Source organism: Euprymna scolopes, chromosome 19 (genome assembly GCF_053919585.1).
Source record: "Euprymna scolopes isolate OS-2025 chromosome 19, ASM5391958v1, whole genome shotgun sequence".
NCBI lineage: Eukaryota > Metazoa > Mollusca > Cephalopoda > Sepiida > Sepiolidae > Euprymna > Euprymna scolopes.
In genome coordinates this window covers 55,040,330-55,065,054 of record NC_136500.1, presented here as the reverse complement: position 1 = coordinate 55,065,054, position 24,725 = coordinate 55,040,330, and the positions used below count along the sequence as shown (strand labels likewise).

The 24,725-nt window shown below is 34.3% G+C and overlaps 1 protein-coding gene across 1 annotated transcript in view; it reads left to right on the top strand.

Annotated features, from left to right (window-relative positions):
- The window catches only part of LOC145303594 (sodium-driven chloride bicarbonate exchanger-like), a 198,012-nt gene that overhangs the window by 75,012 nt on the left and 98,275 nt on the right, over window positions 1-24,725 (top strand). Inside the window, exons 4-7 of the mRNA XM_080145149.1 lie at window positions 1,045-1,272; window positions 2,837-2,910; window positions 3,706-3,948; window positions 5,763-5,909. Of these exons, the coding sequence (XP_080001275.1) occupies window positions 1,045-1,272; window positions 2,837-2,910; window positions 3,706-3,948; window positions 5,763-5,909 (692 nt within the window). The remainder of the gene's footprint in view (window positions 1-1,044; window positions 1,273-2,836; window positions 2,911-3,705; window positions 3,949-5,762; window positions 5,910-24,725) is intronic.

Below are 24,725 nucleotides of genomic sequence, written 5' to 3'. Positions count from 1 at the left end.
ATGGTTTACGGTGCTTTAAAACTTCTGCATATCAGTGCAGTTAGGGAAGAAGGTAGCAGGAAAGGAATTACGAAGTCTAACTGTTCTAGGGAAGAGACTATTAAAAATGCAAAGCTTTTTGGCATTTAAGCACCTCAACATTAAAAGACTGTGATTTTGCTGTTAAGTGAGTTTGTCGGGGATAAGTACAGCGAGGGAACACACGTACAATGAATACATCAAAACATTAAAAAAAAACTGTTAAACAGGCATAGGGATGCAACATTGTTGCGATGGGACAGGGGTTGGAGCCTAGTAGACAACGTGGGACGTATTAGATAGGAGACCTTTTTTGGATCCTATATAAGAAGGAGAGACTAGTGGGAGATACACTAGCCCAGATGCAACAACAATACTCTATGCATGGGCAAATGGTAGCTTTGTAGAGGTACATAATACTTCCAGGCGTGAGTAATTTCCTAACACGATGGAAAAAGGGTACGATTATGAATGTCTCGGTATCAAATCAACTTTTGTACACAGTGAAATAAAAGTGGGGTATAATATATAAGAAATATTTATCATTGATATGTATCTGATATAAATATAAAAAAGAATTATATAAAGAAATTTGAAAGAATATAATAGAAGTTTGGAATTAAATCTTCCCTTGCTGTTATTACAGATCATTTGAAATCATAGTAGCAAGTTTCAGTTTTCCCTACATCAAAGCCAGAGGTTTTGGAGAGTGTATATATATATATATATATATATATATATATATATATATATATATATATATATATATATATATATATAAACAGTCTACATTTCATCCCTTACGCATAGCATGTCTTGCAAAATTATATAAATATATATATATATATATCATTATGAATTTTGCAAGGCAGATATATATATATATATATATATATATATATATATATATATATATATAGAGAGAGAGAGAGAGAGAGAGAGAGAGAGAGAGAGAGAGAGAGAGAGTATTTTCTTATTGTTGCTTCCTTCTTCTGCCCTTTAATTGAATTTTTTTTCTCTCCTCAGAAAACATCATCAAAGCGTGGGGTGTGAACCATTCTCACCTAACGCCGAAGATGACGGAGCAGCTATGGGACGTCCTGCTCGCCCGTCACAAGCACGTGCACCTGACGCGAAAGATGTTCCTCAAAGACGCCAAATCAACGGAGACAAAAAGCAAAAACCGGTGGGCATTCGGTGAGATCAACGTCATCGATAATGTGAAAATATCATCCATCAAAACGGACAGTCTGGGTAAGTGTTATTTCCCGCTTCCTCGGTTAGTCGGTTGCTTGTACAATCTTCATATGAATCGGTAATCTCTTAAGAGAAGCCCCTTCCCTGCTCCAGTAATTTAGCTTATATGGTAGCTATATGATTCTTATGTAATACACGTTAATACATTCGATTACTTCCTCAAAAGAATATGATTGGCCGATGTCAGGAATAAATACGAATGGGGATACCGAGCCGCGAGGGACGACGAAATATACGCCAAACGCTTAAAGTTTAAGCACGCTATCGGCTACGACTACGAACAACCGTTCATTAAGGCGACTTACTAAATTGTATAAATCGGTGATTGTGCACTAGCAGACCGCCCGGCGTTGCCCGGTCGTAAAATATGCATAAATATTATATTTTAATTAATGCAGATTTCATATTTACTATAAACAGAAATACCGTATTAAACGTAACGTTAAACTTCTTTAAAAATTAAGTAAAATAAGGGGAAGAAACTGAGACATGTGCATGCGAGTATTACATTTTTTTTTTCTAAACAGTTCACTTCTTGTAAGTAAAAAATAAAAAACACTCGACCTGAGATCGAAACCAAAACCTAAAAAAAAAGGGTCAAGTACAATAACCATGAAACCAGCTTGCCGCGACTTAAAAGTGTTTTGAAATCTACTTATTCTCAATATAAGGATGCTGCCATGTGTCCCGACCATGCATGCGCAGTCGTGAAACAGTTGACAAACAGGAACAATCTGATATATATATATATATATATATATATATATATATATATATATAATCCCTAGGTCGTTTTGTTTGCCGCAATTGCGGATTCATATTGGATTAGTTATTACTGATAAACACATTTTATTTTGAATTAGTCATGACAGATAAACACATTTTCTGTTAGACTATATATCACGAATAAACGCATTTTCTATTGAATTAGATCTTACAGATGAACACATTTTCTGTTGAAAATTATTACTGATAAATATTAGTTTCAAGATACTTTAGCACTACTACCGTTACCTCAATCACTATTACTACTGATATCACTACTATTATGACAACTGCTATTACTACTGCTCTCTCGGTTATTATTTGTAACAGTTGGGTGTTTGAATCAATAATACCTACAGGCCACAAATGGACGCTTACCTACTTTAATGCTGTCACATACAAGAAAAATATATTTATCACATAGATTGGAGCTAAGCGTGCAGTTGGAGGCAACGCCGATAAAAATGTGACTTGATGTTCGCCAGAACTCACCATCTGATTTATTTTCGACTAAAATCAAGACAGATCTTATTTAAGCCGCATATAGAACACTTAGTGACACTAATGCCCTATAATGGATAAATATGAAACAGTGAGTATAGGCAAATGACCGAAAACTCCACACTTCTCACTTCTTCTTTTGGCTTTAGGACCAGATGTCTAAGAGTATATATATTTTTTTTCTTTAGAAAATCATCTCCAGTTTAAGGTAAAACGAAAGCGTGAAAAGATTTCATCTAGGCACTGTCTAATAACCCTATCAACATGTCACATAGATTTATTGTTTTTACTTAAGGTTGTCTTCCGATGTCCAACAGCGAATCCTCGTTTGATCCCGACTCTGCTGAAGATTGTCTCTCTCGAAACCGGGTAAGTTTAAAATTTACTGTTTGTCTTTTGTTCCTGATGCGCCGGAAATCAACAGAGAGTAGCAAGGTTTAAAATGTTGATTAATAATATGCCGTTAGATGCTCAACTTTTTAACTTTCCATGTATCTTTTCTTTCATAAAAAAGCTGAGTTTCAAGCAATGACGCCATGAAATCACACACTATTTACCTCAAATCACATGGTGTGATTTTTTTTTCAATTATGATTATCGTTATAAAATTCACAGATGAATACTTTCGAATTAAACACAACATCATTATTATACATACATTTAATATAGACATTTGGTATTTGAATACAAAAGAAATATAGTTTAAATGGATTTTCATTGAATATTCAGTGCTGGACCTAACTTTAGAAACGCACTTTTATCAGATGTGTTTCTTTCTATCTTTCTACTGAACTCCGTTATGTTTAATGAAGAGTATATATATATATATATATATATATATATATATATATATATAGAGAGAGAGAGAGAGAGAGAGAGAGAGAGAGACAGACAGACAGACAGACAGACAGACAGACAGACAGACAGAGATTTACATATAGTTGATTTTATTTAGTGGATATATACAGAGGTAGAGAGACGGAGAGACGGAGAGGGCAGAAAAAGAAATATGAAAGAATTAATAATAAATGGGCGTGTATTTGGTTTGTGCTTCATTTTCTCTGCAGAGGAAATACTTATTATTATCTATTTTTTCACTTTTTAATTCTTCTTTAATCCTTTTTTTCTTTTTTCTTTTTTTTTTCTTTTTGTTGTATCTAATAGGAAAACACCAACATGGTACGAAAAATATCCAAAGATGTGGAAATTTGCAACATTCTCGTCGGGGAACTGGCCGGCATTTGTGAGCCACTTGTCGCATTCGTTAGACTTCAGGAAGCGACGTTATTGGGTGACATATGTGAAGTTCGACGCCCAACAAAATTCATCTTCATCTGCCTCTATCCGAATCGCCTTCCACAATACAGAGAAGTTGGACGGACGATGGGATCTCTGATGGCATCCAAGGTACGATATGCGGATCTGTTTGAAACTCTCTCCTAAACCCTCTTTTGTACTTCTAACTCACTTCCTTAATCCCATGTTATGGCGTAAGCTTATATACCTATTTTAGTAATAACTAGCAGGCCACCGGGGTTGTTCAGTCCTAAAATACGCTTAAATATTATATTTTAATTTATGCAGAGTTCTTTTTTTTTTAGAGCCAATTCCCTGTTGATTATTATCCAATATATAGTAAGGATGTAAAAAGTTTTTTAAAATATTACGATGAGTATCATCCGCCAGAATGTTTAGCGTTCCACTCCGAGTCGTTACTTATTTCTCCAGTGTCGTTACCGTCTGAGCTAGTTACAGGTGGATACGAAGAGTTAAAAATTAAGCAATATTGAACTTTTTTCATTTTTTTTTTTTGTTTTACATATACAAAAGTAAGAGCAGGAGTTATGTGTTATTTTACTTACGCTGCCAATAAAAGTCTCCCTAAGAAAAAGTCTAGAAACTTACTGAAGGCACCTCGCGTGTGTATATATATATATATATATATATATATATATATATATATATATATATATATAGTCATCAACATACGGTACTTCGTCGCGATACCGTCAGTGCGGATAGTCTAACAACTACCTTAAACCAGGATTGAAACTCGACCGCGTAGGTAACAGTCTGAGCTTTTCACCGTTACACTAAGAGTGGTATGCGAAATTATAATGTTTAGATATTGTCAAACGCCTAAGCTCAATTTTTTTACACAAAGAGCATTACTTTGTACGCGAGCAAAAATTTGTTATTTCGCTCCCTAATATGCTCAACCCAAGATAGAGAGCACATATAATCATCCACATAAAGTACTGTTTTGCTGTATCACAGCTCATCAGTGTGGCTATACTTGCAACTACCTCGAGCCAAGATTGAATTTCGACCGCCTGGGCGATATTCAACTCTACTCACCGTTACGCTATTTGGCTACTGCTAAGATGGATATGCGAAATTACAATTTTTAAACATTGTCCAAACGCCTAAGCTCAATCGAAGAGAGAATGAGTGAGAAACAGACAGACTAAACGAAATAGAAAGAGAGAGAGCAAGATAGAAGATACCCGTTCTAGGGCGAATAAAATTAATTTCTTCGAGCAGAGTAGCTTTGCCTATCGTTTAGGTCCCCTTACGAATATTAACACTGATCTATGATGCTACTAAACCCCCAATACTTTAATTCTTACTTCAATTTTAAGTTTAAATTCGTGACTTTATTTGAATGCAATAAAATGTCAAAAATTAAAGGCTTACACGGAATAAATTCAAATCCAGGTATCATGCTCAATTTGTGTCTAATGCTTATGGATTAAATTCAATGCAAAGGGGTGTCCATATTATGATCCCTGAAACCCCTTTTAAACATTCTACAGAAACTAAATTTCGGGGACAAAAGTCAATTGTTGACTAATACGGATTGTTAAAATTTCTTAAACATCGGAGATGTCTGAATTTTCACAAAAGAATTCCCACTCAATTTTACCTTATTCACACAAAATTAAATTAAACTTAATATGGCATATATTACAGCCCCTTCCTGTTAAATATTCTTTTTCAATTCATTTAAGTTGAATGATTTATGTTTTTATCCTCTGTCAGAATCATAACAGACATAACGAACAGAATTACAATGCACCAAAATAGCGATAATGCTTGATAGAATACTTATTATACAACCTGATACTTAAGACTGTAAAGAGAATTGCGATTGTGGACAAAGAAACAGATACTCGTACAGATATGCGCTTTCTTTCATATATTTTATTTTGTATTTACAGTCATTCCGAGAAGTCGCCTATGTCTGCGATTCCAAATTTGATTTAATCGACGCGGTTGATAATTTTCTCTGCGAAAGTACCTTGCTACCACGAGAAACTTGGGACCCATCAATTCGACTAGAACCTCCAGCCACTAATATTAACTCGGTAAGAAAGCTATTCCAAAAATTATTTCTCATTTTTAATTATATATATATATATATATCTATATATATATATATATATATATATATATATATATATATATATATATATATATATACACGTGTATTTCGGCGTACAAGGCGACCGTCAGATAAGACGAGGTACAAAATTAGAGCAAATTTTAATAAATTTATTATATATTGGTTGTATAAGACGACTGCTAAATCACGAAAACATGATGTTCGGTATCTTATGAAATATTGTTTTTTAAAGATGAGTTTTTTAACTTTAAGGTCGTTTTATATGCCGAAATATATATATATATATACAATTATTTCATAACGTGTATTTTTAATTAGTATTCACAGACGTATACGTTTAATCATAATGGAATAATCAGTGTTGAAAATAAATGCTCGTCTGGCTGCATGATTCGAACCATGCGCAGAAATCACCTTTAACTAATATCACTGCTGTCTTAACAAACGTGCAAATGCAACAGCTACACGACAATCATAGAAATAAATGCTACTTACATTATATTAAAGCGGACGATATAATCGTCTATCTTTACAGTGTTTAACAGATATCGTGAATAGGAAGTATTTCTCTTATAGAGCACTTTTTAATGTTTTATTCATCAAGTACATGCTTATATTTTTTATCTAAGTGAATGAATTCATTATTGAGAAAGATAACTATTCAGGCCGAGCGTGCTATTCCAACCACAGGCACAAGTTTCCTGTAACACAAATTTCGGTGCTCTTTATATATATATATATATATATATATATATATATATATATATATATATATATATATATATATATATATATATATTGCATATCCAACAGTTTTTCACTTGTTTTTCTTGGCAATTTATAACTATAATAAATTGCGGTTTCACTAAATGCATTAACCAGCAAATTCTAGCATTGCTACAAATATAATTTGCTGATGTCTTTCTGTCCTCTGAGGAGAAGAATAGCAAGAATAGCATTCTTTGAAACTCCACGGAATAAGGACTTGGTAAATTGGGGTTTTTTTTAGCATTCAGTCGAACAATAAATTTTGATTGTAAATTTCAACTTACAGTTTTAATTTTTCTTTCTCTTATATATATATATATATATATATATATATATATATATATATCAACCCTTCAGTAAACATTTTATGCTTCCATTTATTTTGTCGCCATATATATGTATATATATATATATATATATATATATATATATATATATATATATATATACATATATAGAGATAGATAAATAGATAGATAGATAGATAGATAGATAGATTGCAAGGTTAATATTTTCCGAAGGTAAAGTAAAAAATGAAGTTTAACGAGGTTAATATAAGAGTGCTCAATACCGAAGTGGGGCAAGATATGCTATCTATTTGTTTTTACATAAGTAATAATATGTCGCTACACACTCATTAGCATGTTTCGGTCAGATAGTTACTAGTAATTACGGACCTCTTCAGTCGATACAGCTTATATATGATGAAAATATTTCAGGTCTTTAGCGTCATAAGAAAATTATTATCAAGAGATTCTATCACATGTTGTTAAAAATAGGAATAATGGATAAAATTAAGGTGTTTGTAAATAAGACAACATGAGGTGTGGATTATGGTCTGTATTGAAATATAGAAATGGAGGGGAGTAGATGAGGAGGTTTAATATGCAGAAATAAAGATAATAAAAAACTGTCAAGGAAGCTATATATGATGGCCGCCAACATCGTAAACGCCTTAAGTATCAACATTCTACTGCGAATTGTATCAATTAACAGAGGCATGTCAAGTTAACAATTTTTGAAATATCTATGTAAAAAGGGGGCTATAATAATATATAATAATCTCTATTACTCCGTTATAAAAATGCATTTGAATTAACCCGAATTTGTCCTGGTCAGAAAATGAACAACTTAGTTTGGCTACTTACATACTCTCACTACCCCAATACTATCACGACATAGATTTGTAAAGAGATTAAAAGATAGGGAAGAAACGGAAAAGAAAACATTCTGTGTTATTTTAAATTCTATTGTTTGTTTAATATTTTTTGTAAGTTATTGCTGCAACTGGAGTTTAATTAAATAGTGTTTATGTCAAGAATAATGTTGGAGAGGAAGTGTAGCTTAATGAGATTAAAGAATTGTTGGGGTTAACCATTTGATTGAAGGGAGGGGTAAACCAAATGATTTTTCTTTTACGTACTTTACTAGATGTGGTCGTATTCTTTGTAGGTTCTAATTGAGTTTTTTTTTATATCCGCTGTTAAGAAGAGCCTTATTGTAAAAATTATTATGTTTATTAAATATTTCTTTGGATGAGAAGTTAAAACTAATTCTTCTAATAGACTTAGGGGATATGTTTAATGATAGATTTTAGCGTAGTTTGAGGGGATAGACATATAGAGGGTTCAGGTTTTCTTTTTTATACGGTTTACATGTACCCTTAACGTTACATCTAGAAAGTTTACTATTTTAATGTTCGAGGGAATATCAACCTTAAGATTGATTATTTTGAATTCCTTTATAATACTTTTAGTCTGTAGCGACATATTATTGCTTATGTAAAAATAAATAAGAAGTATATATAGATATATATGTATGTGCATATATGCATAGAGTGAGATGAAACAAGTCTTTGGGAAAAACAAATGATATCAGACAAAATAATGAAATAAAACTGTCGCAAAATAAAATACATAGAAATGAGAGAAACTATTTTTAAAGGAAATAAACAGTTAATCAACATTTCATTGTTTAATATTTAATTGTGCCTTCTTTTAGCACTAATTACTGCTGTCAAACGATCGCCGTGGTTTTTAACAGCGATTTACTAACGGAATTTTCCCCCATTCTTCTTGATGGATGTTTGAGGGGCATCTTGTTCTAATGTGTCTTTTCAAAATTAGCCACAATTTTTCAATGTAATTCAAGTCTGGTAATTCGTTGGGCCATTGCAAGACATGATTCCCTTAGTAATTGTCTGTATTTTTGAGATGAGGTGTTTTCATTGATTGAGATTGTCGGACTGACTTCCTCATCTTGGTTGTTATCGTCGCAACGCTTCGGTCGTTTTGCCCTCCGAATTTGTATCGAACTGGGGAACCGTTTGTTAGGAGTCTCGAACCCAACCCTTTATTATTATTACGGGGGTACCGTGTTCGGACTCCAGCTAGGCTCTGGGACATAGTTGCTGATTCTCTGTTTTTAATGTTACTTTCCACTGCCTTCGTTCAGGATTGAACTCAGCACCTTTGGGTAACTGTAAACTTTGATACAACGTCTAGGACCACTCGGCCATATGTCACCAGGACAATTCTTAGTTGTTTTTTTGTTAATGTTAAACCTATGTTGTTATTCAAGGTTTTTCTCTCTATCAGAGGTGTCCAAATTGCATTCAGCTCTATGCTTGGTTCGCTCAGTAGGTTGTTATTTCCGAGCATGTGAGCTGTTTCTTTAAGTTTTCTCACTTTCCAGTGGGTTTCTCTGTTTATTATTTTTACTTCATCCCATAGGAGGTGATGGTCCCCCCTCTCCGTCCAGATATGGTTGGCTATACCTGATATTTCCGTCTCCTCTTAACTAATGAATTCCCTTATCCTCAAATCATAGTTGCCTTCGCTGTATATTTCAGATCATTATCTTATTGGAACGGCCAACTACCAGACAATCCTATTTTCCCCATAGATCTTCGAAAGTTATTCTCCAAAATATTCCTGTGTTTGGCCCCATTTATCCTTTCTTCGATTATTTCTAGTGTTCCATTTTCGCGTGAAGAATAGCAACTCCAAATCATAATGTTTCCTCCTCCATGCTTCACGGTAAAGATAGTGTTCTTCATATTATATGCAAAGCTGCCTACACGCCAGACATGGATTGCATCATTATTGCCAAATAGCTCAATTTTGGTCTCATCCGACCATATGATATTATCAAAAAAAAAAAAAAAAAAAGAGGTATCCTCATTGATATACTTTTTTGACATACTCTAGTCTTGATTTCAGGTGAACGTTCTTCAGTAAAGGAGTCTTGCGCGGTCTGCGAGGCTTGAGACTTCCTTTAGTTCGTTTCTGATGATCGTCTTGCCGACGTTGGTGCCCCTGCTACTGAATTTTTTTTCAGCTCTTCACGGGTCACAAAAGGATCATTTTGAACAGTTTGCAAGATTTTTCGCTGACACCTTTCCAAAAGTTTCCGAGGAGCTCCCGACATTGGCATGTTTTTGTAGTAGCTGACTCTTCCCACTTCTTTACAATGTACTCTACAGAACTGTAAAATAATACGGTCATTTATGCTGTTCGAATTCCTTTCGAATGGCCATGTTGCAATGTTTTCTTAGAGAGCTCTGGGTAGCGATTAACTAGAAGTCCGTTGAATATCGAACTAGTACCTTCAGAATTATCTGGAATGTAAAAAGAAATAAAAACTTAATGTTTAATAATGAAAAAAGGCTGTCCAAATACTTGTTGTACTATCTATTTTAGGAAAAATTTCTTTTAAAAATTTAGTTTCTCTCATTTCTATGTATTTTAGCACTGTAAAAATTTTATTTTATTATTTTGTTGATATCATTTGTACGAAATTGCAGAAATATAAACATTTTTGTTTTGTTCAGACTTGTTTCACCTCACTGTTTATGTATGTATGTATGTATGTATGTCAGGTCATGTCATATGCTACTGGTACCATGTAACCCAGTACTACCTGCCTCATGGTCGGGTCACCGGCGACTAAACTGGTTCCCCCACTAGACTTGTTTGGTGAGGAGGGCGGCTAGTCTCCCTGAAGGATTAAAAACAAGACCTTCCAAAGGGCGAATGAACTCTTTTTCTGGGTCAACGGCCAACTAGCACCGTGTATATTTGTGTATGTGTATTGGGGTGGAGAGGGCTCCCGTAAGCTGTGGTGAAGGCAACCTTTCTAGGAGAAGCAAATCTCTGATTTAAAAAACCATAAAGCGGAAGACCAGTACCCGCATTAAGCTGGTCTGCAGTTTAATTTGTTGCTAGCTATCTTGCTCTTACTTGTTGCTGGATCTCAACATTTTGAACCGAGAGAGAGATTTAGCTGTCGTACAAAGCTAAGACTCTGTAACATCATCTTTGTATAGATACTTCTTTAGGTATTTGGGCTCATGGATTTTAAATGTATGAGGGAGTGGCACTCGTCTGACAAGACGTTGCAATCATCATCATCATGTATGTATGTAATGCGTTATTTTAGTATAGCAGAAATGGTCAGAGCTGAGGCTATCCTTGGTTTTGTTGAGGAGATCTGGGTAGGTGCTCCTGTTCCACAGTATTGGATTTACGGTGTCTTGATTTGTGACTACTACCATGGGATCACGCTGTTGCAAGTTGTTGTGAAAGTTGTTGCACGACTTCTATTAAACAGACTACTGAAAGATGCCTCTCCGAATGCTATTCCAAATTCACAAAGTGGCTTTAGGTCTGGCAAAGGGACTATGGATATGATTTTTAGGCTCGGCAAGTCCAGGAGAAATACACTGAGCAGCAGGCGCCATTGTATCAAGTGTTTGTGGATCTGAGCAAAGCATTTGACACCGTCAATAGGGATGATTTCTGATTGATATTTAAGAAAGTAGTGTGTTCTCCAATCTTTGTTAAAATATACAAGGAACTGCACAGGGACATGAAAGCTGGAGTTTCATTTAACGGAAAATTGTCTGATGAAATCCCAGTTGACAATTGTGTCAAACAAGGTGATATTCCTGGCCCTACTCTTTTTTCTATATGTTTTGCTGCTCTACTTGTTTAAGCGTTTCAAGATTGTGATAAAGTTTCAAACCACAAGTCGTATTTTTAATCTTAGAAGCAAACTGCACCATGTCTTAGTTAAAGAGCTACTATATGCAGACGATGCTGTTTTTGTCGCACACTGAAGCCGATATGCATCATATAATGGATTGTTTTGCTGATTCGTGCACTGCCTTTGGACTGAAGATCAGTCTGTCTAAAGCTAAGGTGATGTTCCCTCCTGCACTGGGCCAGTCATACGCCGAGCCGTGGTACTAGGTTAGAGGTAGTCGATTCGTTTGTCTATCTTGGTAGTTCTTTGTCAACAGATGGTTCTCTTGATACTAAAATCTACAGACGAATTCAGAAGGCCGCTATAGCTTTTGAAAAGTTAGAGAATAGAGCGTGGTCTGATCGTGGCATCACAGACATGACAAGGATCCGCGTTTACAAGACGTGTGTACTAGCCATGCTGTTGTATTCATCAGGGGCATGGACATTGCATCAAAGGCAGATTAAATGGCTTATATGATTTCACCAAAAATGCTTCAGACGTATCTTAAACATCAAGTGGCAAGCACAAGTACCCGACATTGAGGTCCTTGTGAGAGCATGTTGCTCTAGTATTGAGTCTTGTAATCAGATCTCACATGCGTTGGGTGAGCACGGTGGTTGGGATAAAAGATTGTAGGATGCTGAAACACATTTTTTATAGGGAACTGGAAAATGGCAAACGCCGTCAACGTTAGCCTAGGAAGAGGTTCAGGGATTGTACAAAGAACAATTTGAAAGTCCTATATCGTGTTCGTGTTCCTTTTTATTTTGGCCACATACTGTGACGATGTCAATGTATGCAAATGTACCTTCCAGTTACTCATCCATTATGATTTGGTCGACTATCCCTAGGAAGCTGGCTACCCCATTCGTAACGCCAAAAGGAAGCATGCGAAATTGATATAGTTTGTATATGTATAGTGTATATTGTATATAGCTATGTATAGTTTGTTTCTATTAGTTATCTGATGGCACGCGCTTGTTAAGTCCAGAGTACTAAACATATGATATTTGGTTATTTCGCCTATCTTTTCATCTATCCTGGGTAGTAGGAAGTCCACAAAAGTAAATCTATTTATGGTTTGGGAGTAATCTATAGCGATTCTCTTTTTATGGTTTCCAGAAGTAGTTATAACTCGAGCAGTCTTTTTATCTCAGAGTCAATGATTTTTTTATTATTATAAGAAAAGCGTCTTCTTCTCACTGCTATGGGTTTGCTGTTTCAGTTAGGCTTTCAAAATGGGATGGGTACTGGATTTTTGCTATCGTCAATCCACAAATTTTCAATGCGGTCATTGAACCGCTAAACAGAATTTCAATCTGTGAGTATTGCTGCAAAAATCGTGTCCCAGTATTATTTCGCAACAAAGGTTTTTCATTACGGATAATTTAATTGCTTTATAGCAGACGTGATTAGACAGTAAGTCTACCAAACAATAACCACTTATTAGTGCAGACAATAACGCGTTTGTCATTGTTACCTTGCTGGAGGAGGAGACAAGCTTTCTTTGATAAAATTTTCTGGACTCCAGGTATCAAGCAGAGGATTAGTAGATTTCCCATTAATTTTCCCATTAATTTTCATTAATTTGTCGGCTGGATCGCTTTCTGGATCTGTGGTAAATCGCTCCGATCGCATAAGTTGTTCCATTCTTAATTGATTAAAGTGTAATAAAAACAGGACGAGATATTCCGTCTAGTAATCTCTTATTGAATTAAGAATCTCACTTCTCGTCTACTTGACAAGCGTAAATGTACAGCTTTTATAGCTTGGATTCTCAAACAGGGGATAATCCTTATTCAAAACACAGTTCATAAGAGTAAAATTATTTTAATTCAGTACGTAAAAATGTGATTAAAAACTTGGTCATTGGAATTTAAAATACCATCGTTTACTCATTTTTCAAATACGAAAAGAAAGTTTAAGGTTCCCTGTATATTCTATGCGATGCTTATAAAGATTAAATTAATCGAAGCAAATGATCCATTGTATATAGCAGACAAACACACACACCGACACACAGAAGAGAAAGACTGATGATGAAACTAAGAAGAAAGAAACAGTGAATTACATTCAGGTAAATACAATCCGACCAGGACCGGTTGGTTCGTAAGTGTCTTCGTGTTGTCCTTCGCCAACCTTAAACTAAAACCCACGTAAAACTTACCCAAAAACTTTGTTTCCCAATCTCTTTCTCCCCTTTCGTTGTGATATGCCAACACTGTGTCTCATCACGCCTCAATATAAAATAATAGTATTTACTTACCTCCCCTTCCAGGTGGTTGGGCACACGGTCAAGTGTGGATTTTCTGTGGAACAAACTGGATTCGACTTTTGTCCAGACATGTTTTCTGTACGTGCTGTTAACCACTTGGCCATTGTCACTCTCAGATATATAATAGTAGTAGTTTATTTGCCGTACAATATATTTTATGTTTTTTGTTACATGTAAAACGAGGTAGGTGTTAATTTTATTTATTTTTGCATTCGACTTGTTTTGAAACGCATACATGAAATCTCACAAAAATTTAGCCCAATCTCAAGTGGAAGGGGGGGGGTGAGAGGGCGAAATAATTTGGTTACGAAAAGTTGTTAAACAAGTAAAAAACTTAAATTATTCCTCTTCCCCTCCACTTATTTTACCGCCTTTCCCCCTTCCTAATTAGCTTGTCTCGTCTTATGGGGTGTGTACTGGGTTGAAATAAATTTATAATGAGATTGGGCTAAATTTGTGTTGGTTTTTTTTTCTGTTAACCCTAATTTATGTTCTACTCCCCATCGAGCTCTCATACTTGATATTTCCTACAACAACTAACTGATCCTTATAGACCTATATATATATATATATATATATATATATATATATATATATATATATATATATATTAAATCAACTCAACCTCTGCGTTTGTCGAGAGACGAGAAGACATTAATCCAAAAATTATGAAAAAGTAAATTATCAACATGGAACAAATAATAACGTTAAAAGGTACGTATTTCTTAAATGAAATCAAATATTTGTTTTTGTTTTCTCCAATGCAATACGAACGTGACAAAATATTGTTGGTATTTATTCGTTAAGAACATTTGCCTCGTTATTGTCTGAGTAGACAACAATCTATATATATATATATATATATATATATATATATATATATATATATATATATAGAGAGAGAGAGAGAGAGAGAGAGAGAGAGAGAGAGAGAGAAAAGTGAAAATGTCTGTCTGTGTGTCTGTGTACATTTTCCTACCAAATAACTCTGTCAATTTTCGGTCTACAGACTCGAGATTTGACATAAGGGGTATTGAGTTTTGGGAAAATCGTTTTAATCCGTTTTCGGCCAGAAATTTGGCTGTCAACGTTCGACGATTTGACCTTTGAAAACTCTACCAAATTCCTCCGTCAATTTTGAAATCTTGAAATTTAAAATGTAGGTTACTTGGACATGGATATTACTTTATAATTTGATTCGAACCATAAATAATAAATTTAAAGTGTTCAAAATTGGAGTCAAAGTTTAAGAAATTTGACTTTCGCGGTGTCTACCAAATTACTCGGCAAATTTCTTGTCTAAACATTTGAAATTTTTCATAAAGGGTAATCAGAGATAGAGTAAGCTTTTTAACTAGTTTGAGTCAAAAATTTGAGCTGCCCAGGGGTCAAAATTCAAAAGATTTGACCTTTGCGATATCCAACAAACTACTCAGCAAATTTTGGGTCTAAACATTTGAAATTGTATATAACGGGTATTCAGACATGCGGCAAGCATTTTAATATGTTTTGGGGCAAAGATTTGTCTGCCAAAATGTCAAACTTGAAAGAGTTGACCTTTGCAGATTCTACCAAACTCCTCCGCCAATTTTGGGTCTAAACACTTGAAATTTTAAATGTAGGTAACTTGGACATGGGTCAAACATTTAATTTTGATTTGAAACAGAAACAATAAATGTTAAGGAGTCAAAATTGAGGTAAAGTTTTTTAAAAATTACCTCTGCTGTCTCTACGAAATTACTCAGACAATGTTTGGTCTAAACATTTGAAATTTTACATAAATGTATATTCACACATAGGGCAAGTTATGAACAGTATAAAAAGGGCTCGAGCAAAGCCGGGCAGAAACGCAAGTAGTAAATAAGGTTTGTTTTGATAATAATGATAAATTAATAGGAAATAATTTGGGGTTTGAGATTAATAGTGAATAAAGAGTAAATAAGTTTTGATTTAAGAACAATAGTAAATTAATATCAAATAATTTTGGGTTGGAGATTAATAGTTAATTAATAAGAAATAAGTTTGGATTGAGAAGAATAGTAAAATTAATAGCAAATAATTTTGGGTTTGAGATTAATAGTGAATTAATCTATCTATCTATCTATCTATCTATCTATAAAAGTGAAAAGGTCTGTGTGTGTGTGTGTGTGTGTGTATGTGTGTGTGTGTGTGTGTGTGTGTGTGTGTGTGTGTGTGTGTGTGTGTGTGTGTGTGTGTGTGCATTTCCCTATCAAATAGCTCTGTCAATTTTCGGTCTAGAGACTCAAGATTTGACATAAGAGATCTTGAGATTTGAGAAAATGTTTTTAATTGGTTTTCGCCAGAAATTTGGTTATCGAAGCGTCAAAGTTAAACGATTTAATATTTAAAAACTCTACCAAACTCCTCCGCAAATTTTGGGTCTAAACACTTGAAATTTTAAATGTAGGTTATTTTGACATGAATCAAAATTTTAATTTGATTAAAGCCCCAAAAATAAATATTAAGGGGGTCAAAATTGGGGTCAAAGTTTAAAAAAATTTTGACTTCTGCGGTTTCCACCAAATTACTCAGCAAATTTCTGGTCTAAACATTTAAAATTTTACATGAAGGGTATTCAGGGATAGGGCAAGCTTTTTAATCGATTTGGGTCTAAAATTTGAGCTGTCAAGAGGTCAAAGTTCAAAAGGAAATTCAGTTTATCTCGATTTATCAGGTTAATATCTATTCATGGAAACGTTCAAACATCGAACAGTTGACTAAATTATTTTTTTAGTGCTGGTTTCATACCATAAGTAATCGTCAGATGGCTTCAACATGTAAAACTGGGCGTACACATGGTATTAAAAAGGAGTGTTTAAGTCACCTGACGATCGCTTACAGTGTAAAACCAAACTGACTTAAGCGCATATTTTATTCATTTATTATGATTCTCTATCTGTATGGAGAAATGAGGCAAATTTGAAATTAAGATAAAACAGGAAGAGAAAGCGTCGGGTTATATTGAAAAGAAATCAATAAATTCTTCGATTTTAAGAACGTGAGATTTAAAATATAAAATATTTATTTTTTAAAAATATATATGTTAGATATTCCGGAGACGTACTATGGTTTCATTGATATGGATAGATTTTTGCAGATTATAATCCATCCCAAATCCTCAGCAACTCACAAAATGAAGACGGGCTGATAATAGAATTCAACGATCATCAGTTCGATCGACCGCTAAATTCGCTCAAGTGTCACATTTTAGGAAAGGATCAAATTAATAGGGACAGAACAGCTGTATGGATGATATTCCTAATTGCCACTTAGTATTATCTATATAATATTCTCTTCATAATGTTCATTCCTTAGTTACTCCGTATGTTACGCTTTAGAAAAGGGCCAAATTCAATTATTAAAGGCCAAACTGGCAAAAAAAATGCCAAATTCGCGAGATTTAGCTTTAAAAGGAGCATTATGACAATTCTGGGTAAGAATATGAGAGTGCTCTCCCTTTGATGAAGCCTCGGTTTCGAATATCATTTTAATTATATATGATCATTGTTGGAATGGTGTGAGAAGGAAACATGTAGCAATTTTAGATGCAGCAGTTCTTCGCCGAAGAAAGAAATCAGCGAAACGTTACGTAAAAAATAGCATTGTTTGCCAAAAGCTGCTGGACTGAAGGAGTAAATTAAAGGTTGCTTCTTATAATGTGATTTTATTATTTGTATTGAACTATGTAGCACAATATTACTTTCTGAGTATTTATTAGTACTTATTAATCTATCTCTTTTGGGTCAGTTCTATATTTAAAATACATATTGACACTATTTTCATAGAAATGTTAATAAACTCGTATTAGCTGCGTGTTATAGGTTTTTCTGTCAAAAAAAATTGTACTATCCAGAAAAATATCAGCTTTATCAAAACACAAGGAAAATTTGAGAGGTGTGGCTTGTGGTGTCTATGGTGAAGTTAAAAACAAATGAAATGAACTATTGGGAAGAGTGGAGCTTACTATAGAACTTCCGTGAGGGCACATATGCTATTAATTAAAGCGATTCAACGAAAAATGTTTAAAATTCTAAATGATAAAATTGTGCCACATTTATACAAGAGTAAATTTGAGCATCCAAAGACTTATGTTTCTTTTTAATAATTTCTTTCAGCAATGCATTGAACGCAATGATTAAGAAAACTTTCTTTTAATAGTTAAATATAGGGTGTTTTTGGAGACGGTCAACTTTAAATTGATAACTCTATTTTCTTTAACTTCAGATTTGGCAACTATCGATTACTTAGACTTCATTTGTGTATAGCAATTCATCACGAAGACACTGACACCCGAGTGGCGTTTTGTAAATAATACGATCAACTTACTAAGAAAACCCATTGATGAACGGATAATTTCACGAAATGGGCATGTGAACTGGCCTCGTTCATGTGATTTAGCCTCTATTAGACTATTTTCTTTGGGATATGTAAAGTAGCCTGTCTACGCTGATAAACCAGATGCAATAAACCACTTGGAAGATAACCTTTGATGCGTTATTAGCGCAATACAGGCTAATTAAATGCATAGTTTGTGAAAACTGGATCTCTAGATTGAGCCGCGGGAGGCACATGTCTGAAATTGCATTTTAAATTATAAATTTCAAAAGTTAATCTTTCGAATGAACCACATATTTTATGATAAAAATATTTTTCTGTGATTTATTTTAATTTATAGTTCGCCGCCTCTAAAATTTTTTAAAATTAAATTCGTTCGATGATGATGATGATGATGATGATGATGATGATGATGATGATGGAAACGAAAAACACGATTTTTTATTTTTTAATTACAAAAAAGATATTCTTATTCTTGTAAGACTGCATTAAGTTGTTTTCAGCCTTCTAATATATAAATCTCACCTGTGTGTTTAAATGTATGTATGTATATATGTATGTATGTATGTATGTATGTATGTATGTATGTATGTATGTCTTCCTAAAACTTTCCACAGAGGCAATGGATTTTCTCGAGATCGGTATCGTCTTGAAGATCGACCCTTTGGACGACAAATATAGAAAATTGGCTAAAAACATTAATTCTTTCATCCTCAACTGGACAATTTTCTACAAGCAGCGATCGCTTTTTTCGCCGATATTTTCGAAAGTCACCCCTTCTTTTCGATTAACTAGACTTAATATAAACTTTCGTCGCTTCCGGTTTGGCGATGGACGCAACAGCAATGACGTCACATTTTTTTGAGGGGGTCACGTTCTTTTCCTCCTTCGCGAGCCTGCCTGTCTACTACCACTTTTTTTTTCTTTTTTGCTTAATACACATTTCCAAATACCCGGGCAACGCCGGGTACCCAGGTTAAAAGTAAGAGAATAATAATGCGAAATAACCATTTCAAATTATTCAAAAATATTTGATTATATACCCAGATTATAATGTGGAATTTGTTTTTATGTTTATGCTCATAGAAAATCGACTATTGATATTAAAAAAATAAGCATAAAATAAGCCTTCTGTGTTTTTCTAATTAATAAAATGTGACTATTTTTATACATTTGATCAACAAAGGAATTTATAAAATAATATCATAACAATCATCTTATTGTTGTTTGTTTTGCTTTTATTTTGTTTAGTTTTGTTCTATTAAATATGAATATGTTTTTTTCTATAAAGAAAGTTACAACCTGATTTATTGCTACTCAGACATTATTCGAAAATATATTTGAAAATGGTGATATGGAAAATGATGAATAATCCTATATTCAAATGATAAGCTCGGTCCAAACTGCAAACTTCGAATACTTCTATATAATAAAATGAAAAATAGTTCTATGTATAAGTTAAAACATAAAAGCAACAAACTTTTGGGATATAACTTTCAATGAGGCTTATATATATATATATATATATATATATATATATATATATATATATATATATATATATATATATATATATTAATTAATGTGATTGATAATTTAAAATTTGAACAATTAAATTTCAACTAAATTAAAAATCCGTTTCATAAGAAGGGACAACAACAAAATCAATTATCTGTACGATCGTTTCGGAAAACAATGCTTTTTATTGTGATAAACATTCAGTTACGAACAATAATTACATATAGTTTTTTTAATAAGCAAGGTCTTTCTCTTTCTCTTTCCCGTATTTCAATTAAACTAGTAATTTCACTGTTACATTGAAATACACTCAGCTCTTTAGACTATTGCTCTTATCTCCTTTAAATATATATATATATATATATATATATATATATATAATTTAAACACTACCGTGTTTGAATTTATGGTAACGTGGCAGTTTTAGTCATTTAGAATTGCTTTAAAGCTTCACTGCACACTCATTTTTCGACCAAATTTCAAAGAATTATTACAGTTTATACATCACCTTCTCAGCTATATTGTGAAGAAAGTTTTCAATTTTCATTCCGTAAAACAAAAGTTATTATGAATTTACTGGTGTTCAAAATTGTAATATATATATATTACTACTTTATCGATAAATATGTTCTGTGCTATCGTTTTCGAAATGATGTTCCAATTATGTGTAAGCATGGCTGCCAGTGATTATTAACAAAAATAGGGACCTTGGTTCGTTAAGAGAAAAATTTTTTATATTTTCTGTACACTAATAAAACAAAAAATAATGAATGTAATATTATTAGTAACAACATAATTAACAACAACAACAACAACGACAACAATAATAATAATAATAATAATAATAATAATAATAATAATAATAATAATAATAATAATAATAATAATAATAATAATGATAATAATAATTCTGATTTCGTTTATGAACGTCTCTCTGGAAAGGGATGGGATTCATTTCCAGAGGATTTCTCTGAATCCCGACTTCAAACCAGGAGCTTCAAAGATCAAGGGTTTTCTTAAGGATGTTAGTGGTATCTATAATAGCAGAGGTCTAAAGGCCACCTAAAACATCGGGGATTTGTAGTTTTATCAATTGTCCTCCCAGAAGACTTGATACTACTCCTAGTGTACGAACTACGACCGGGATTATTTGTGTTTTAACCCCGTGTATACGCCTTATCTCCAAGGCCAATGGAGCATAATTGCTCCACTTCTCATTCTCCTTCTGTCTCACATTCCTGTCCCAGGGTACTGAGAAGTCTACACTCTGCCAGTTTTTTGAGACCTTGCCAATGACGACAAAATCCGGACGATTATGTTCCAATTGCTTGGTCGTTATGACACTTTTGTCCCACCATACCTCTATCTTGCCATCCTCACTTGTTCTTACTTCATCAGGCACCTCCTCAAACCATTTTCCAGCACACTTCACCCCAACCCTCTTACACACCTCCCAATATATCCAGAGTCCCATGCGATCGTGTCTTTTGCGGTACTCTCTCTGGGCCAGTCCACTACACCCTGCTGCAAGGTGCGCAATTGACTCTGAGGTCTTACCACAAATCCGGCATTCTGCAGCAACTTCCTCTCTTAGAACAACTTTTTTTAACAATCGTGTCCCTAATGCCTGCTCTTGTGCTGCACAAACAAAAGCTTCAGTACTCTAAGCCAGATACCCAGCTCTAAACCATTGTCATGATCTTTCATCAGCCACTTCTGCTATATCCTGGAAGAACCTTCCATGCATTTTCTTCCTAGCCAGTTCCTCTATCCATACGTTTCACATAATCAGCCTTGGTTTCACATACCTCCACTTCATTGGCCACAGCCTTAAGCATCCACTCCTTACTTCTAAGCACATGGTCCTTCTACATCTCCTCGGTTCTAACACAATCTTTTACACTTTTCAATCCTCTCCCACCATCTTTCCTCTTTTGATACAGCCTTGCTATGCTGCTTCGAATGTGAAATATACCAAACATTGCTAAAACTTTTCTTGTTTTGATATCCATGGCATGCAAATCCTTGTCAGACCATTCTAAAATTCCCGCACTGTATCTCAAAACACTGACTGCCCATGCATTTACTGCTTTCATTAGGTTTCCTCCATACAGTTTCGACTTTGCAATTAGTTTCACTCTTCTAAGATACTCCTTCCTGATTTTTTCTTTCATTTCTCTGTTCATGATGCCTACACCCTCCATCACTCCCAAATACTTATATCCTGTATCTTCTATTTCTTTCATGATTTCTCCATTTGGCAGCACTATTCCATTCGAATGAACCTTTACTCGTCTTTTCATCACCAGAACCACACATTTACTAATCCCAAACTCCATCCCAATGTCTTCTGAGTATGTCCCCACAAGTTCTACCAGTCTCTCCATTTCCTTTTCATTTCTACCGAATATTTTCAAATCATCCATAAACAGTAGATGGTTGAGGCGTCTGTCACCAGACCCAAAGTTATACCCTAGTTTTTCTCTCTTCAAGAGGATGCTCAGCGGCATCATTATCATTACAAAAAGAAGTGGCGATAACGAATCTCCTTGAAATATCCCACATTTAATGCCAACTTACCCATCTCCTCTCTGTTTGCTGTCAGCACCGTTTTCCATTGAGCCATACTTGTCTCCAAAAGCCCTAACACATTCTCAACAACCTTCATCATCAATAGTGTTTCAAGTATCCATGAATGAGGAACCATGTCATAAGTCTTTCTGTAATCGATCCATGCTACGCTCAGATTCCTCTTCTTCTTTACATCCTGTTTATTGCTTTATCAATTAGTAGTTCCTCTTTAGCAACTCTCAAGCCTTTCCATCACTCCATCTGGACCAGGTGCCTCCCAGTTTGTCATCTTTCGTATGCCAGCCTTAACGTTATCGATGGTTATCTCAACGTTCTTCATCTGCTGCATTTCTGATAGCCTTTCTCTGGCCTCTCTCAACCAGCTAGCCTTCTCATTATATCGCCCTTCGACAGACCAAATCCTACTCCAGAACTTCCTGGCATCTTTTGCATGTGGAGTGTTGTTATTTCCCGCCTGTTTACTACCATTTAATTCTTTATACAGCTGAGACTGATTGTTCCGGAAAAGGTTGTTTTGCCAAAATGTAACACTTTTTCCAACAAAGTTCTTAATTTTCATACCACCAGTGTGGACCTTCTCTTTTAACATTGTTAGAACGTTCATCGTTCCCTTTTCCAGCAATCTATACCTCCTTTCAAGCTCGTCCTTGGCTTTCTGTCCTAGTTTAACTCCTTTTCTTATTTCTTTAATTCTACCAATGTCTTTCCGCCACCGTTTAATACTTTCTTCAAGCCGCCTCTGCCAGTGTGGCCTTCTATCCTTCATTTCTCCCTTTTTTAAGTAAACACTTCATTAAATCTCCACACTAACGTACTGTACTTGTAATAACCCTTATCCCTGAGTGGCTTCCGGGCCTTGATAAGTGGTGACCACCGTGTAAAAAAAAAATTTTTCTTCTGTAATAAGCCAAGACGATTCGCAATAACGTATGACGCTGCATACAGAAGTCTGTTAAGTTTCGTAATCGATATGTTCTTTCTTATGATGTTGTGAATTACTCCTTGAATTATTTTTACCTCGTTTTTATCCTTCCGCCTATCACTAATCTTCATACTTGGAATCTCTATGATATCGTCTCTAAGAAGAACCTCTGTTAGCTTCTGAAGTACTTCTTTTTCTACAGAAGTCAAAGTTCAAACTTCATCACCACTTTTCCATACATCGGCACCTTTCACGGACTCTGTCAATGATCTCATCTGCCTTAGATCCTTCAAACTCTTTCTCATTACTTCCCCTAACCATAGGATTCCATACATCTTCAGTTGTCCCCCTCCCATCATCGCTTATATTTCCCTTCTGCACTTCCACTCTCTCAGTTCTTTCATCAGAGCTAGTTTCATCAATTTTACTTTCGTTATTCATTTCATTCCTAACCATCCATTCAATCTCTTCTCTTGCAATCACTGAAAGTAGGTTGTTATTTTTTATTTGTTTTAACTGGGATACCAAACTCGCGACACTTCTAGCTCCTCCTCCTCTCGATTTCCATTTTTTCTTCACTTTTCGGATATATCCACCAGATTTGGTACTTCCACTTCTTACAAAGCATTCCCACAGTACTCTTCTTTCCTCATCCGTCCACGTTTTTTTTTTTTTACATTCCCTGTTCTAACTCCCTTCGTGTCTTGAGGCCCTCTCTGGCAATTTTCACTCCCCCTATATCCAGCCACATCCTCAGAATTTCGAACAGTTGTATGATGACAACAGGATCCACCCTGTTTACCAGTGGGACACCTACCTGACGTGAGACCATCACAAGATGTTCTAGCCTCATTCACGTCGTTATTTTCAATATAATAATAATAATAATAATAATAATAATAATAATAATAATAATAATAATAATAATAATAATAATAATAATAGCAGCATTAAAAGTAGTTAGTCAATGTAGGAACTTTATACTATGATGGGTTGTATAGGTTTATAATACTTATAAAACTATCAGTAAATGTAAAAAAATATAACCGCAATAAAAATGAGAATAATAAAAAGCATAATGCTATATCTGTGAATGTAACGAATCCCATAAGCAGTAGATGTAAGTATGCAAGTTATCACAGAACAGAAAATGAAACTGTTAGTAATAATAATAGTTATAATAATAATAATATAAGAAATAAGAATAACTGCGAAAGTATAAACAGTAATAAACTAAATACAATAACAAGCGTAATAATATTATTTAGAAATGTAAGCGCTTTATCGGTCTTCTTACTTTGTTTTGTGAAAATAGCTTA